At 43.9% G+C, this 18,315-nt stretch overlaps 1 protein-coding gene and 1 long non-coding RNA gene across 2 annotated transcripts; both read right to left on the bottom strand.

Moving 5' to 3' along the window:
• Nucleotides 1-8,890: 8,890 nt before the first annotated feature.
• LOC119340428 lies at nucleotides 8,891-12,240 on the bottom strand. The gene is made up of 3 exons (XR_005164538.1): nucleotides 12,135-12,240; nucleotides 9,813-9,933; nucleotides 8,891-9,713 (listed from the first exon to the last, which is right to left on the bottom strand). It is a non-coding gene; the product is annotated as an uncharacterized LOC119340428 (long non-coding RNA).
• Nucleotides 12,241-12,337: 97 nt separating this feature from the next.
• LOC119340427 lies at nucleotides 12,338-15,098 on the bottom strand. Its single transcript, XM_037612336.1, has 6 exons — nucleotides 14,979-15,098; nucleotides 14,419-14,532; nucleotides 14,250-14,306; nucleotides 14,033-14,103; nucleotides 13,582-13,624; nucleotides 12,338-13,490 (listed from the first exon to the last, which is right to left on the bottom strand). The coding sequence occupies exons 1-6, from the start codon at nucleotides 15,096-15,098 to the stop codon at nucleotides 13,422-13,424; spliced, it is 474 nt and encodes a 157-aa protein (XP_037468233.1). The 3' UTR covers nucleotides 12,338-13,421.
• Nucleotides 15,099-18,315: the final 3,217 nt, after the last annotated feature.

Below are 18,315 nucleotides of genomic sequence, written 5' to 3'. Positions count from 1 at the left end.
CCCCTCCTACCTGTAGCTACCCGCAGAGCGAGCGGAGCTAGTGGCGTCCCCTAGGTGCTACCCCCTACCTTCTTCCTGCTGTCGCCGTGCGCCGCACGACCGCAGACCCCGTCACCGAGCTCCACCAACTCCTGATGCCGCACGCCCATGAGCCCCATCCGAGCAAACTAACTGCCACCGCGGTAGGATAAAGGGGGTCGAACCCCTAATCTCCTCGCACACCGTCCTGCAATACGGCTCGCCGGCGAGCTGCGTGCCTCCCCACCTCACCGCAACGAGCTGCGTGCCTCCCACATTCACCCGGTGAGCCGCGCGCCTCCCCATCCCCTCCGCATCAGTGGGCGGTGGCAACCCCACCAATGCTATGAGGCCATCACCTTCCGCGACCCGCGCCTCCCCTCCAGCATCGCATGGGTCCTAGTGACGGAGCTCGCCGGATTCGATGGTTGAGCTCGTCCCCAAAGCTCGCGTGAACCGGTGGTAGAGCTGCATGGGCTAGGCCGAGCGCCTGCGCAGATCTGTCGATAGTTAACTGCCGATTGGCCAGCGGCAGGGAGTAGCAAGGGGAGCTGAGGAGGACGAGCTTGGAGGGATCTGCGAGAGGCAGAGGAAGTGAGCTAACTTCTTGCATCGCTGGGCTAACTGTAGTGACAGCCATCGGCTGATTTTGTTGTGAATCGACTAAAGGGAGGAGGGGGCCGACGGGTCTGCATTTCTCGTGCTCCTCCATGGCCTCCTGCGCAGCCTTTGCTACTCACCACCAGATCGACCACTCGCCTCTCGCCGCGGCTCTGCTGGCCGACCTCGGTCTCCTTGGCGCACGAAAGAGTGGGCGGCCATGAATCCCCGGCCATTCCTCCGTGCACGTCGCTACTGCCAGGTTCCCATAGCCACGCTGCCATGGTCAATCTCGGGCGTGAGAGACATTAGTTAATTTTGCATTTTTTGCAGATATCTAGCAGTTAGCTTGTGTGACGCATTTGACTTCTCCTTATTGGGATCTAACTGCCGCTCCTCCTCCATGTGTGAGCACAACCGGCGGGTATTTTTGCCTGCATGTTCATCAATTGGGTACATGTGTGTACTCTGTCAGTTAGCTAGCAGTATGTCTTCGGTTAGCTATTAACGTTCTTGCAGTTAGCTAGCAGGGGAAAATATGCAATAAAAAACAAAGTGAAAACAAAACAGTTAGCATTTCCATTGGAAAAAAATGTGCAGTTAACTCCGCCCTGGTTTCCTTCCCCGTCTCCTGCTGTGGACTATGCTCCATCGACGGCAGCGCCCACTCCATGCCGCCCCCGACTACTATTAACTCGAGCTTTGCTACATTCACAGACAGTTATGAGGGGATTACGGGGCTGGGCACCCAGCCCACTAGTTAAATCAAGAGGAGGCGATTAATTAGGGGAAAGAGATTAATTAGGCAATTTAAAACATGACAACTCAACAGGTCCGTGATGTCCGTGAGGCGGGAGTCCGTGCGTGTAGCATTTTTGAGTTAACTCCGAGCGCTCTGCGCTGCCATCCCAAGCTCCCGCTTCAATGAGACTGCATGGGAGATGGGAGAGGGCCGGTGGTGCCTACAAATTTGCTGCGCAGTAATATACTAGGTGTGGATGCAGCTAGCTCGTCCCTCGTGTGGTAAGAGCAAAGCATACTGTGTTTCTGCAGTTATCTGTACTCAAACATAATAATTAACTTTTTGAGATGTGGCAGTTCTTTTGCACTTATTTATGAAAAAATACACATAAATTATGTCAGTTAACTCTGCAATTTGAACCCTGGTTCGATGGTGATCGATCACCTCCCTGAATTGAGTGAGGTTAAGCTAGTTAGCCCAGCTCGATTAACTTGGATCGATCCAGCCTAACATCTAGTGCATTCATGTTGGTTCTAGTATGTACACCACTCCCCGGAAGATGGATGAATGGATGGATGGCCAAAGCTAGCTTGTGTCCCACGGGAGCATACTATGATGAAATTTTTGTGAAGCATCAGTACTAGCTCATGGATGTCTCCTCCTGTTTTCTCTTTTGTCCTCTATCTCATTTTAGTTTACACTGCTAACTGCATGTTGCCGACTGTGCTAGCTGCTTCTGCTTTTTTTAGAAACAACATGCTGCTGCTTTCATTTGTGGTCGTCACTGGTACTGCTTCTGCTTCTCTTTTGTTCCGTTGTCTTCTTTTCTTTTGACTTCATTCTTAGCCTCGCGAGAACAACAATCAGCATCTTTAGTCGGGCAGTTAACTTGCTCGTAACTGCGGCAGTCCTAGAAGTTAGCTATTTTTGGCCCCGCAGTTAGCATGACCCAGGCGGAAAAAATAAAAAAATAAAAAAATTAGTACCTTCAGTCCTGCAGTTAGCTTGTTATTAACTACCGCAATCCCCAACAGTTAGCTATTTCAATACCGACAGTTAGCTTGATCCAGGAAAAACCAGGAAAAACAAAAAATAAAGTGTCTTAAGTCACGGTAGTTAGCTTGGTTGTCATATGTTAGTTAGCTATTCTGGTCGGGCAGTTAGCTTGTTCATAGCAGTTAACTAGGTGTAATTAACTTCCGCAATCTGTGGAGTTAACTTCAAAAAAATTGCGGCAGTTATTGTGACACGTGCTAAAAAATAATGATTTTTTTGCATATTCAGTCGGGCAGTTACCTTGGTGTACTGTCACAATCCCGACAGTTAGCAATTTCAATCCCATCGGTTAGTTCGACCCCCCCAAAAAAGAAAAAAAAACCTAGGTCGGACAGTTAACTTGGTGTGCAATCCCGATAGTTAGCCATTTCAGTCCTGGCAGTTAGCTCGACACGGAAAAAAAGAATGAATTTTTTTAGTATTTTTGGTCTAGCAGTTAACTAGGTATTAACTGCCCCGATCTTCGGCAGTTAGCTACTTCAGTCCTAGCAGTTAACTTGAACCGGGAAGAAAAGAATAAAAAAAATTAGTTTATTCGATACTGCAGTTAGCTTGCTCAGTATGGGGCGGTTAGGTATTCTGCTCGAGCAGTTAGCGTGTACTGTAGCAGTTCGGGCAAAAAATGTCGAAAAATGATGTTAGTTTTTAGAAAACTGCTCTTAAATCGTAGCAAATCTGAGAATGTGTTATATATATGCCAAAGTTCGGGATAATCGGTAGCTTTCTAACGGTATATCATACACATTGTTCTGATAATTTTTTTAAAAATTCCTTTCACAAAAACATTGAAAACTCGTTTGATCGACTTTCAGTTTTTTTAATTTTGTTTAAAAACCGAATCGATGTTGGGAAAACAGTCAACAGGAGTTTTTTGCTCCTTTTCAATAGCTATCCAATGGTATATCATATGCATCATTGCGATGAACGGTTCGATAACTACAATCAAAAAACAATGCGAAAAAACGGTGCCAGAAAAAGTCCGCCCGGCAGTTAACTAGTATAGGTCGCAAAGTTAGCTGTCTGTTCTCGGGCAGTTAGGAAGGGTTCCTGAATAGCTTATTCGGGAATGGGTTGCAGAATAACTAGTATATTATATATATATATATATATATATATATATATATATATATATATATATATATATATATATATGGGTCTATTATGATAACACCCTTAAGACCCTTATTCTGCACATCAACCGTGCTTATTCTGCTAACACAACCGAATTGGCCCATAGCTACAAACTAACCCCACAACCCAATCGAACCGAACAGCACCTGCAAAAAAACACTATCCCACCTTATCTTCTTCTCGTCCACCCAATGCTCCTTCTCTCCCACGACCTCCATCTCCCCACGAACCCCCACTTCAGCACGACACCACCCCCGTGGTGCCGCGCCGCCTACTCCCCAGTGCCGCCGCGCCGCCTCCTTCCCTCGCACCGCTGCTACACCTCCTTCCCCCGCTCCGCCGCCCCGCCTCCTACCCCGGCGGCGCCGCCCCGCCTCCTTCCCCCGCGCTGCCACAAAACCTCCTTGCACGGCGTCAGCCGCGCGCCTGGGGAGCCAATGCGGTTCCACGGTGGCAGACGCGTGCCGGAGTCGGAGTAGTGCGCGAGCGCCGTCGACAAATCCGTGGGCATGGTGGACCACAGCAGCTCCCCGTGCTTGTAGCCCATGGTGGTGGCATGGGGGACGACGGGAGGGAGAAGCAGAGAGCAGTCACGGCAGGGAAGGGGAGGATCCGGCTGCGGGGGTCGCGCGGGACGGTGGGAGGTGCGCGGAGGAGCAGAAAGAAGTCGCGCGGCAGGGGAGGGGAGGGTCCGACTATGGGGGTCACGGAGGAGCTGCTTGCCGGGGCACGGCAGCTCAGATCTCTCGCCGACCGGCGTATGGGAAGGCTGGTGGTGGCCGTGGTGGCTCTTAGGCCCCAGCCTGCCGGCACACAGGAGGGCGATGCGGGCTGTAGGAGGGTGCTGGTGGCGCCCTCGCCTGGATCCGGGAGGAGCTGGGTAGGAGTTGGCGGCAGCGACCACCGACCACATCGCCGGCCTCTGTGCAGCTCGGTTACCGGTCCCCATGCAGCTTGGTTGCCGCTCCCCGTGCAGCTCGCTTGCCGTCCCCGTGCAGCTCACCTACGGCGAGCAAACTCTCTGGCGAGTCCACCTCGCACCCGCACCACTCGCTGTGTGCAGTTCGGTTACATGGATCGGTTTCAGTGCGAGAGCGCAGCAGCACTCCCACGAAAGGAATCTAATTATTGAAAAATCTCCGCAATCCTATTTCTAATTAGTAACAAAACAGTCTGACTGCAGTTTTTTGATTATTTTGCAGCAGCACTTCCATCCAACCCGCAGGTCGTTTCCAACACAAAACTTGCATTTTGGATGCGCGTGGTGTTGCAGTTCACCTCGCCACAGAATGCAACCCAGGTAGTCACTCGGTGCAGTCAACCTTACCATGCGATGACGTACACCAACGACTCAAAGCAGTTCTCACGACCAGCTCGCGTGAGCCCGCGACTCCCCGACTTTCTTTGTTGTGGGTCGTATGAATTAAAGTGCGGCTCAGATCGTACCATGCAGTTTGGAGCATGTGAACATGCAGTGCAAAATGGTGCATTTTGTACTTGAGGAGTTTATGTATAAAAATTACAGGGACTTTATTTGAATGTGTTCAGAAATTGCAGTTTGGAGTATCCGCACATGTAGTGCAGACGCTACTTTTGTGTTTGTGGTTTTTTTTGTATAAAGGTTATAGGAACTCATTTGATTGCAGCGAAACATGGTGATGTTAAGACATGAGCATACAGTTTCTACCATGTGGACATGCAATGAAAAAATGGTGTTTTCTGTGTTTGATTATTTTATGTATAAAAGTTATATGGACTCGTTGAAAATTGTTTACCAAAGAAGTTCATTTTGAATTGTGTTGCGGCTCATTTCCCTCGACCATGTGGTTCGTTTCTTCGCACGTGTACAGCTCGCCAATGTGGAAACCCAAAACTCCAAACAGAAAAAAGAAAGAAGGAAATGAAGTGCAAAGATGTGTTAAATGAAAAATGGCAGAGAAACAACAATCAAAGTAATGTCGTTCACTTGACCATTTGATGAAGTGCAAAGATGTGTTAAATGAAAAATGGTAGAGAAATGACGAAAGAAAGTAATGCCGTTCACTTGACCATTTGATGCAGTGCGGTTTTCTAACTGAAGCAGTGCGGTCGGGTGTCTGATGTTGTTCATCTTGTAAGTGACCATTTGATGCAGTGCGGTTTTCTAACTGAAGCAGTGTGGACAGATGTCTGATGTTGTTCGTCTTGTAAAATGCAAAGAAAAAATGTTACTGAAACGACAAATAAAGTAATGTGGTTTACTTCTCCATGTTTTTGGGCTTCACTTACGCCCCATGTGAAGTCCCGTCCACTTCCTCGCATGAGAAAATTTACGTGTAAATAAAAGAAATCAAGCAGCTCGCTTGCCCATCTGATGGGGTGCGGCTTCCTGTCTGAGGCAGTGCATTCTTCTGTCTGATGCAGTACACAAGTTGATTTGGGTGTCGCGAAAAACAAAGTTTCCGCGTTTTGGTAAAATTAAAACTGCTTTTAAACCGTAAGGAATTAGAGAGTGTGTTCTACATGAAAAAGTTGCGTCTCATTGATATCTTTCCAACGGCATATGATTTGAATTATTCCGACCAGCCGTCCGTAAAAATTTCGTGAAAAAACAGCTGCTGCCTCTTGAAGTCAGCCGCACGATTTTCAAAATTAACTAAACACCGTAAGGAATCTCAAAACTATTTCAACATATGAAAGTTGCGCCTTGTCCGTAGCTTTCCAACAGCGTATCATACGTCTCGTTTCAACAAACGGTTAGAAAACTGGAGCAAAAACAGTACTGAAAATTTCAAAAAATTTGAAAAACAGAGTTCCGCGATTTAGTAAATTTGAAACTGCTCTTAAACCGTAACGAATTAGAGAAACATTTATATATGGAAAAGATGCGCCTCCACGATATCTATCCAACGACATATATACATCATCTGGGCTATTCTGTTACGCGTAACAGAATATTATTCTGTTACCCTACTTGAACTGATGAATTCAAGCGGTTGAACTGATGAAATTCGAGCGGTTGAACTGATGCTTTCTATTGCTGTTAAAAATCTTCTTCTTTAGTTCAAATTTTTTTGCAATTTTTTTTGTCGAAACGGGGTGTGTAATATATCGTTGGAAAGCTCTTGACATCCACATTACAATCTTACAAAAAAAATTTGCAAAAAATTATGATTTAAGAGCAGTTTTGAAAAAACCGTTTTTTTCAAAACCGAAAACACGCGTATTTTCTAGTTAATTTTCAAACATTTTGTTGGAATTGAGCAAATGAGATGGCGTTGGAAAGCTTGTGAAAATCCGCATCTTCCGTATATCTATTATTTTTTCAAATTCTATATGATTTAAAAGTAATTTGAAAAAGGTGAAATTCTGGGCGAAATGTTTTTTCACTATTTTTTGCAAACAGTTTTTCGGATTGACGCAAATGATACGGCGTTGGAAAGCTATGGAAAATGCGCAACTTTTGCATATAGAAGTTTTTTCTAATTCCTTATGGTTTAAATACAAATTCAAATACGGTTAAAATTGATTTTGAACGCGGTTTTTTTAAAAGGTTTGTCGAAATGGGGCAAATAATATACTGTTGGATAGCTATCGAAAATGCGAAGCTTAGTCATGTTAAACGTTTTCTTTACTTCGAAACCGTTTAATATTAATTTTGAATAAGGTGAAACCCATTGTGTTGTTTTTTCGTGTCTAAAAAACAGAGTACTCGTACTGATCTATGTCTATGTTTGTACTGAGGTATTTTTCACAGACTAGTTTTGAATGGTTCCGAAAAAAGAATACTTTGAACGGATGTCTTTATGATTTTGTACTTGCTCTCATCTTTTAAGAGTAATTTTGAAATACGGTGAGACTCATCGTGTTGTTTTTCTGTCTGAAAAAAAGAGTACTTGTACTGATCTATGTGTGTGTTTGTACTGAGGTATTTTTCAGAGTAATTTTGAATGGTTCCGAGAAAAGAGAACTTGCACTGATGTTTGTATGGTTTTGTACTAAGCATGTTTTCACATACTAGACTTCACTCTGTTTTTTGGGTATCATAGTCCCCGAACTTGCATGGTTTATATCGTTGAACTAAATGATATTTTTTCAAAAGGAAATAATTTTGTGTATTTGTTTCTTTTTAACTCTGCAAGATGTTTTGGACTTCTCTTGTTTTGCGACTTGAACTTTTACCATTTGATTTTTCATTGGGTTTCATTTTGTTTGAGCTTTTTTCTCAAACTTATCTGGGATGTCGTGTTGAACTTACAAATTTTTTAATTGTGAACTTGTTGTGTTTTTGCAATGCCAATATTTAGGAGAGCAGGGAAGGACAAAGGAAATAATTTCATGTGTTTGTTTTTTTAACTCAATTTTCTTGCAAGATGTTTTGGACTTCTCTTGTTTTGCAACTTGAACATTTACCATTTGGGTTTTCATTGGGTTTCATTTTGTTTGAGCTTTTTTCTAAAACTTTTCTGGGACGTCGTGTTGAACTTATTTTTTTTTAATTGTGAACTTGCTGTGTTTTTGCAATGCCAATATTGAGGAGAGCAGGGCGAGGACAACAATAGAAGGAAGCTGCATGTGGTGATCGTGGAAGCACTAGAGGGTTGAGCCACAACGGTGGTTGATGGCAAGGTGGCACGACACGACATGCGGCGGAGAGGCATGGCGACGGGTGGGCGGCGCACTGACATGACACTTGAGATGTGCCTGCTGGACTGACCTCCTTGTCCCATCTGGACGGATCAGTTGCAGAACTTGGACGTTTTCTCGGACGTCAACGTTACAGAATACCAAAACCTAACCATCTTTTATTTTTCAAATTGATCATTTTTAATCCATACTGATCAGTATTTTTGATTTAAACCATTTTTTTATTCTTGCATGCACATCAAGCTGTCATGTACCTATACCTTCTTTGAAGTAGCAATCATCTCATCATATATAGAAATTTTTTCACACATATAATACATGTACATGAATAACATATACATGGTCAGATCAGTACCTAGCAGCAATAGCAGTGGTTACCAACACACATACACATGAACCGATAACGAACTTGCACATGGCCTGACAAACAAAAAGCACATAAACTGGCAAAAAAACATAGTACACATTAACAGATAATCCCCATGACTAATGGTAGAACTTTGTTGTACCTAGGTTCATCTATTTACCGAAAGTAGGACTTCTCAGTTTTATTAAATTGAACTGATGTTTAAATGTTCACCATTTTTGGCCTATAGATTAGAATACTGAGATCACCATATATGCTGAAGGTCCCGACAGTACAGAGTTACAAACAAATTCTAAACACCATATATGCCGAAGGTCCCATCAACAGAGTTACCAAACAAATTATTTGTCCAATGACAACATAAGAGTCACGACCAACAATCACAAACAACACTAGCTCGACCGCGGGCATGTGTGTGCGGCAAGGGGAGGAGATACTCCGATGCTAGATGTGTAGAGATAACAAGCTCTTCATGCATAGAAGACGATGGATGACTCGCGTAGTAGGCCTTGAATTGCTTGCCTGATGGCTATGGATCATGCAAAATCCTGTCCAAAAGATCACATTATTTTCACCAAACTGATCTCTTGAACTTGCTCCACAACAATCTCTGAACCTCCTACAAGAAAAGCCATTATTTTAATGTTCATACGAATACCTACAAGCAATGATCACAAAAAATTAGCGAACATTTCTTTTAAAGACTTATGCAACAATAATTAGAACCATAAAAATAGGGTGAAACTATGGTAACTACATTACATATCATCTAGATTCTAGCAATAACCGTTTTGCATGATCATTGGCATTTGGAATAGCATCCAACAACAATTAGAGTTCTATAAGACCGCATCTGTACTTATTTTTGAAGATGTATTTGTACTGCCCAAAAGCATAAGCTGAAGCACAAAATAAACATTTAAATACATTTGTGCTCACAGGAATAATCACACACCTAGAGAGCATGTTCTTTTCACATCTTCCCAACTACTCAATTAGCAAAGCAGCACATCTACACATTTTAATAGCAGGAGCAAAGAAAGAGAGAGATTGATATGAGAGAGTGTCGTTGAAGCACGCTAAGGACTCCCATCAGCGCTCAACTTGGACGGCTGCCAGCAACCATGGTGGACGTGCCAGTGGTGGTGCGGCATGGCCAGATCAGGCCGCTAGCTGATATTCCAACACATCTTGTTAGCGCACCAGGGAAATAGCAAGTTTTCCATAAAAATGTTATCCATACTAGGTAAGGCCAAAGCTACAGGACAATACCTTTTCTGGAGCTAGCTACTACATGTACTGACTCCTACACCACTGTAGCGTCCCTGTATCCTCCTTGCGCGGGCAACCACTAGGGATCAAGCGATGCTACCGCTCGACACATTTGAACCACCTGTAGGAATCAAAGTGAACGGAAGGGATTCAAACACATCAATGGACACATGTACTACACAACAATGTGCACCTGTACTGTCCATGACAACAAACTAACAAAAATTAAATTTTCGTTCAACTATTGCAGACTTTTGAGTAGTACACGCACAACCTGACAAGGCAATGTACAAGTTCATGTGAAAAGAACAACCAAGTTAATGTACAGTAACATCATAAGTTCAAAAATAAAAATAAAAAAAGTTTTGTATTGTTTTTGCTATAACGACTAAGTTAATGTATGCCATGGGGATGGACTAGGACAGCGTATATCCTTGAGTGGTGGAGAGGGAGATCATGTCACTACCAAATCTATCAGGGTACTGGAAATTCATGGAACATAAGTAAAACCAAACTAATTGATTACAAGCACTCCGATGAACAGAACTTAAATTAGAAATTGAGGTGAACTTAAATAGTGAAAACAAGAGTGTTGCTGCTAGCTTTCCAATCCTAGAACAACTTCTAGGAACGTGTGGAAAACATGCAACATGCCTGAACTTGGTGTGGATTGGTAGTTGAACTTGCTACCCATCCACACTAGTACCAGCGGCACAAGACCGAAGTATTTAAGCAATACCTGATGGCATCAAGAAAACAAGTGACTAAAACATTTAGCAATAAAAGCGATGGTACAGAAAAATTGAACTGATGTTTTTCTGTCATTCCGACAAACCTCCAGCATGTTTTTTTGAATTGATTTTTTTCTATCATTGTACTGTTGCTTTAGGCTTTTCGAATGAGGAGAAAGCCTCTGGCCTATTTGAACATTTACTGAACATTCAAAAATGTTTTGAACTGATGTGAATCCTTTCACCGAACTACTAATACAAATTTTCATGAACCTACCCATTTATACGAACAAGTTCTATTTCTGCTAGGCATTTGCGCACTTTTGTGCTAAGCAAAGAGAGAAAGAAAACAACCTGGAAATGTTTCCTGTCGCCGCACGTCGACGGGGTGTGGATATGGATGAACTGACTGACCCATTTTTCTTGTACTGAAGCTTATTTCCAAAAATTTAAGACAATGCAAATATTATCTACAATATGAACATTTAGTATAGTCTGAACTAAACTCTTTGGCACTTTTGAACTGAGGTAATAGCTGTGAACCTGTGATGAAGAATAGAACTCAAAAAGAAATTTTTTGTAGGTGGAATAAGACGTTGGAGATCGGGTGGACTGGCTACACCTCCTCCTCTGGACTGATTGCTTTGGTAAAGTGGAGCTGATGGAGGCGGAGATCACGAGCACGCCGCGCTTTGGCGACTGCAGGGAATCCCAGCAACTACCAAGTCATCCCCGAGAAGCTTGTAGAGGCGGGCCAGTTGGTCACATGTCATCCCGTGTAAGTTCAACTACCAGGCGTGGTGGCGGAGAGAGGCTTTTGGCGGTGATGTCCGGGAGGTGAGGTGGATGGCTGCGGGCGCGGGCTAGGCGGCGATAGTGAGAGAGTGCCGTTGATGCACGCAGAGGACTACCATCAGCGCTCAACTTGGACGGCTGCCAGCAACCGTGGTGGACGGGCTGGTGGTGGTGCCTTATTTTTTTGTAAATCAAAGCTCCTACATTATGCTATACTTCCATGCAGTTCTTCACTCAAACAATATTGTAACAACCAACATAAAAATAGTTGATCTGGACTTGATCCACTAGCACCAACTTACTGGCTGAATCAAATTTTGTGATTTGAAGCAGCAGCAATAGTCGGACTAAGGGAGACATGCATGCGGTTATATAGTTGAACTTGCATGATCTGCAAATAAGAGCACGACTTATGTACTTACTGGACAATACCATGTGAAACAGTATGATGCTATGTGAACCTTTTTGATGGACGAGCTTTTAATTTTTATTCTCGGTACTTCTCAAAATTGAATATCTGAACCACCAGATAGGGGTGTGGTAACCAAAATTCAGAAGAGTAGAAACTCAATAAGGCACCATACTAAAATAAGAAAATGAACTGAACAGGAAATAAGAATTGCACTGAACTAAAATCAGAATTCGAACTGAGTGTCACAAAAGATGAACTTGTGCATCTGTTTTTTTGCTCCCGCACCGGTGTAACAAATTCAGGATGACATGGATTTGTGTACATATAATAATATGAATCGAGTGAGACAATAAAGAGAGCAGTAAAAGGATTTCGTATTTTCACCTTGAGATGATCTCTCTTTCTGGAGGTCTTGATGGAAAATGCTGGTGTAGGTACCACACAGACACCAACTAAACACCAGGCCTTCTCCAATAAGAAACAATGATCCCTCCTTCGAATGTGTGAACTCAATAACAGTAGTTGAAGTAATAATTTCAGTTTAATCGTTTGAAGAACCAGCTTCAGTGTTTGAATTAGTACCTTTTCAGACGTGCAGACGCAGCCGGAAAGAATTTCTTGTGGAGCTCGAGGGAGCGCTGATCATAGCGCGACAGGGACCATCGAACTACCCGCTACCAGGAGGTTGAGATGCGGAGGAGCATCCACTACCCACGGCGAGGCAGAGGTGCGCCGGCGGGTGACGCAACCTCATTGGAAGCGGGCGGATCCGGGGCCAGTGTGATGCAGCCTCGTTGGAACCAGGCGGCGCGGCGGCAGGAGAAGCATGTACGGCGCATGAATGGAGGGGGTGTGGAGGTGATGTTTCTACGCAAAGGACTTTGTGGGGGTTTTTTTGCTCGTACATTTTCATGCAAGCACTAGTATCTATTTTCTTGATTCTCGGAACTTGGGCGAAGAGAGCATAACAAGGGAAGTGAAGCAATGCCAGCACCAAGTACCTACATAAGAATTGAACTGAATGAAATCTAGGAATTGAGCTTAAAGAAAAACTGGACATTATAGGTACACTGAAAAATAAATTGTACCTTTTCTGCCTTTTTTTGTTTTTACCATGAACTTGCCAGGTTATGGAGTTCGAACTTTCTATGTGATTTTTTCAAACTTTTCCAAGTTTTTATTTAAATTCGTAGTGATCAGCAAATTGTTTTCTTATATAGGTCCAAATGAAACGGTTTTTAATTTTCTTTTTGTACATATTTTCTTGTTTCTGGTCTTAATCTTATTTCCCAACAATCTATTTTTTGAACTGATGTAAATTCATGTTTGATCTTACTAGCTCTCGGTCAAAAGAACTCACGAACGAGATGGAACTAGAGAAATATGATAGATCAAATATGGCAAAAAAGTGCAACTCAAACTGTTTGACGGATGGGCAAATGTACAAGTTCACATAAAAAGAACAAGTTCATGTACAGTAACGTTGAAGTGCACAAAGATACCTAAATATAATTTGTGTACTTTGAAATAGTTTATTCTACTTCCAAAATACTTCATTTGTTTTGAAATATGAACTTCTATATTTATTTCCTTAGAACTTATTATTAGAGAGCCCATTTATTATTAGAGAGACTCTTTTTGTTTCAATTCAAAAATGAGCACATGTTATTATTAGGTATCAATATAATCAAAACTTGTTGTTGCAGAACCCATTGTGTCGCATGCAGAAAGTCTCCTGACCTGTTAACATATGGTTGAGAATGCATGAGACCAGCTGTTACTACATGTAACACGACACAGTAACAAACACAAGCAAGGAATAGCAGCATACCAGAGCTTTATCCCTCATCATTTTGCGCATCGAAAAGGCGAGCCTGACAAAAATAGCAGCATACCAGTTTCAACATCGTCGAGTAGCTCTTCCCGCCAGGATGCGAGACGAATGCCTAGACATGAGAAAATAGTGGACAATATAAGACGTTTTTCCACCATAAATTGGGCACTGCAACTCATGAAAGCAAGTGTAAATTTATTATTACTGAGAACTGGTTGGCAAGGACAGGCTTCTCTTCATAGATCCTCGGGAATATTTGAAACTGCTGAAAGTACCCTCGGTAGCTTCTCCCTATGCTTCCTGAACTGAAAAGAAGGAGAAGAGAATGCACTTTGAATAAAACTGTCATCTGAAGTTCAGTCAGCTGCAGAGCCATGCATGAATGTCACAACACAACCATGGCAAGTCTCAGAGCAAAATCAGGACCCGAAACATCAAAAGAACTTACCCTAGTCCGCCAAGGGGTACCCCGCGGTAGCAGTTGTCCATCCATTTCCTGAGCGGATCATAGACGACAACCTTTGGGAAACAAGATAATAATTGTTCAACAATTTCACTGGCTACTGAGTACTAACTAGGCAGAGTAATTTGCACCGGCATTTCAAGTACATGTGCATGCTGGTTGACAGGTTAGCTGAATGTTCAATGACAGAAAAGCGACTCACTTGGTTTTTCGCGATTCCTTCGACGTGTAATCGAAGCATTTTAAAAATCAATGGTATCTGCAGCACAACCATGACCATGGTCAGTATTTATGTAGCAAAGGTAGCATGCATCCTTGGTTCTAAATGCAAAATTTAGGAAGGTGCAGTCCATGTTGACATGCTTGCTTACAACTATGAAGATATTAGTGGTCATGCTAAGCATAGCAACCTTCTTGCCTTCATCATCGAATTTCCTCTGCCAAGTTATTGCTGGTGGCTGAGCACAGTCGACATGCAAGTGTGCCTGAAGCAACAACAACCATGTCAGACCAGTTTTGCTTGCTCAAGACATACAAAGGATTGAAGTAATCAGGGGCATCTTAATTAGCGAATCATCCAAGGAAACAACTGAATAAAAATTTAAAACCGTAATAAGATTAAGGAGAAGCCAAAGAAATGGGAGGAGCTGTTTCAGGTCAGGAGATACATTCGCTTGCTCAAACTCTGAATTTCCCATCTTCAGAAACCGGTGAAGGAGCTAATCCGACTGGAATAGATACAACATGGTCAACAACTCGAAGAACGGAATCACTCACCAGACTTAAAACAAACCAACAATGTATCCGTACACTTGGCAATTAAGCAATGGTGAACTAAAGAACTGCAGAATTAAGCAAATGAGGACTACTAACCAGATAACTTCAGTTTTTACAGAAGAAGTGGTTGGGATCTCATGTTGGCAGTGGGAACCGTGGCCGGAACATTGAAGAAGATGATCTGGAGCATAAGCTCGAGCATGATGGAGTTGTGGACGGCGCCAAGCACGTCGGTGGACTGACGTCGCAGGTGCCGGTGCTGGAAAAGCTCCATCTCTGGCTTTACACATGGCGTCGCGCCAGATGGCGAAAGGGTTCCTGGCGGCCGGGCCTCGCGCGAACTGATGCGTGCGCATCACCTGGCCCGCCGGGACGAGGAGGTGGAGCCGCGCCAGCGGCCGGGAGGTGGAGGCGCGCTGGCGAAGGGGAGGAGGCAGGGGCAGGGAGGATGAGGTCGGGCGGCGCTGCGCGCGGGGAGGGAAGCGGCAGTGTGGTGGTGACGCCAGTGGTCGGTGCGGCCGATCCACTCGCTGCGGAAGAAGGAAGGTGGAAGAAGTGGTGGGCCGCGGGGAGGTTCAGTTCGATGGGCTCCGTCAGCGGCTAGTCATGGCGCCGCGGGCTCCCTCGCTCCGGCTGACGCTGTCGCTCACTCGCTCACGACGGCTGCCTCCGGCGGAAGGAGGTGGGTTAGATTCAGGATGGCTCGAGGAGTTTATATGGTGTAGCTCGTCACGTCCTTATAGAGCCTAGGGGTAACAGAATAATATTCTGTTACTAGTAACAGAATAGTCCAGCCCTATATATATATATATATATATATATATATATATATATATATATATGTATGTGTGTGTGTGTGTGTGTGTGTTTATGCTACTAACATGACATGATTGCAATACCAAATGAAACATCCAATTACACTATATAACAAATACCATAAATATTGCAAGGTTAAAATTCAAAGATGCAACCAATATGGGGTGGGGGTGTATGTCCTGAAATCCTCCAAAATTCCTTCAGAAATCATAGTACATTGTCATTGTAAACTTGGGAAAATGTGCAAAAAATTGAACTCCCTTATGATTAACATTTAACAGGAAAGGAACATCACCTCAACATATAGCTTCTTGAGGAATGGAAAGCATCTCAGGCAACTGACAAATTGGTCTAGGCTGGGGCCGACAGATTCTAGTGCCAAGACCTTCACTGTGCCCAGAATTTGGGTGAAGCATTGCTGGATGACAGACGAACATACATCTTCAAAACTAGAAATAATGTTGATATCAAGAAGAAGAAGAGGTATAAGGCGACTGTTGTACCTGAAAGTAGCAGTATTTGACATACGAGTAGCCCACCGCTGTCAATTTCGGTGCAGAAATGGCATTGATTCTTGTTGGACCTTGTTGATCAACTCCAAGTAATCTCTCAAGTGAAGGTGTGTCCTCAATAGCCATATTGTGGTCCACCTTTTGTGATCTCTCGTTGTAGCACTAGCAACACACATAAATAGTCTGGAGAGTCCTGGAGGTGATGTGGAAGGTACTCGACCAACTCATCGCATGAAGACGAAGGAACTCGAGTGCAGTACAGCCGCGGAGCAGGCGCTCCATGTCATCCTTTAGGATGCAGACGGCAACGAGATCGAGGTGCTTCAGTTGTGGTAGAAAAAGAGCGGGCGCGTCATTAAGAGGGGGGGATGGCAGTTCATGAACTTGGCGAGACGCAACATGGGCACGAAGCGATGCGCGGACGTTGGCAGCAAGCGCATATGCCCATCATTGACACTGAGCTCCTTGAGCTGATCTATGGCGGGGGATCAGAACCACTTGTCAAGCTTGGCGCGGTCCTTGCCATTGGAATGGAACTTGCCCGTGATAAGGCCTCTGATTGGGCCATGGTGACTACCGATGATCTAGGAGAACGATCGAAGCTTTTGCAATAGCTATGGCAGAGTCCGTGGGTGTCGAGGAGGTCGACAGGGGTGAGGATCCATAGGGGGCGCCACCACTGTAAAAGGCCAGTTGTCCTCGCCCCATATTTCACTGAGAGGAGGGATATGATGACTGTCAACATATCATCGAGGAGGTTGCTGATGAAGTCTAGGCCTGTTGGAGTTGCTTGTGATTCTTTCTCGACCCGCCTCCGCTTGTTGGTAGCCTCGCTCTCCACCTCTTCGGCGGCGATGGAAACCTTTGTCTCCATATTCACGCCATGCTCCGGTGCGGGCGGAGAGAGAGGATTGTGCGTGTGGCGAGGAAGGGGGGTGCGGCCGCTCAGGCGCGCCATTAATACAGACCAGTGGGAGAGAGGCGGGCAGCGGTCAAAGGTTATCTCGCTTCTCAGTGAGAACGATTGCTTAATCTATGAATGAAATAGTGCTAGCGATTTTTAGCTGCATATTTTGATAAATCGCAGTATTACAAGGTTGACAAATGGCAATGTTACTAGATTTCCAGTTTGACAAATGGCAACATACCCAATATGACAGATGCAAATCTTACCAAATTGTTTGTACGTGGTTGCACAAGGTCATCCAAAACAACCATTTGCGTTGAAGGGATGTACAAATCCTGCTCGGCACGTTTTCTCTGGGCTTAGCGCCGAAGTCTACCTTTGCATACAGTATTCAATCTGAACCATTTGCATTGAAGAGATGCACAAATCCTGCATTGAATAGCTCGCATGCTTCCCTGTGAGCCTGTGCATTGGAGGACAGCTTGCACGCCTCTCGGTTAGCCTGCTCCATGATAGCATGCCAAGTTTCATGAATTTTAGATGAGTTTTGGATTTACTATAATTTAATAACCAGATGTCTCAATGTTTGCGGCCGAGTGACGGTGGCAGGGTGTTTGACATTCATTCCCATTTCTTGCATGGGACCTAAGCATGCAACCAAGGGCACGAATTTGAATTTTCAACCAATTTATATGCATTAGAGCATGTACCTGTAGTTCAAATTTGAATTATGCACGTAAATGCATTGAAAACTTCATTAATGTATAAAAGTACCCAAACGAACCCCAAAAAATTTCAAATTTTAACACAACACTCATGTTGTTCTATGTTAACACAAGAGAAAAAAATTGAAAGCAATAACAGGCAACAGATTTCGTTTCGTCCCCAAAGATGGCATGTTCCCTACCGAAACCATCAGGTTTGTTGTGAGAAGCTCTGGTTTGTGAGAAGCTTATACCCAAACCTGCCCCAAATGGGACAAATTTTTACCATGGCATGTTGATGCCACTCCATGATAGCATGCCAAGTTTCATGAATTTTAGACGAGTTTTGGATTTACTAGAATTTAAAAACTAGGTATCTCAATGTTTGTGGCCGAGTGACGGTGGCAGGATGTTTGACATTCATTCCCATTTCTTTCATGGGATCTAAGAATGCAACCAAGGACACATATTTGAATTTTCAACCAATTTATATGCATTAGATCATGTGCATGTAGTTCAAATTTGAATTATGCACATAAATGCATTGAAAAC

The sequence above is a fragment of the Triticum dicoccoides genome, chromosome 7B (genome assembly GCF_002162155.2).
Source record: "Triticum dicoccoides isolate Atlit2015 ecotype Zavitan chromosome 7B, WEW_v2.0, whole genome shotgun sequence".
In the NCBI taxonomy this organism is placed as follows: Eukaryota; Viridiplantae; Streptophyta; class Magnoliopsida; order Poales; family Poaceae; genus Triticum; species Triticum dicoccoides.
The sequence above is the reverse complement of the archived record's forward strand: the minus strand, read 5'-3'. Positions and strand labels throughout refer to the sequence as shown.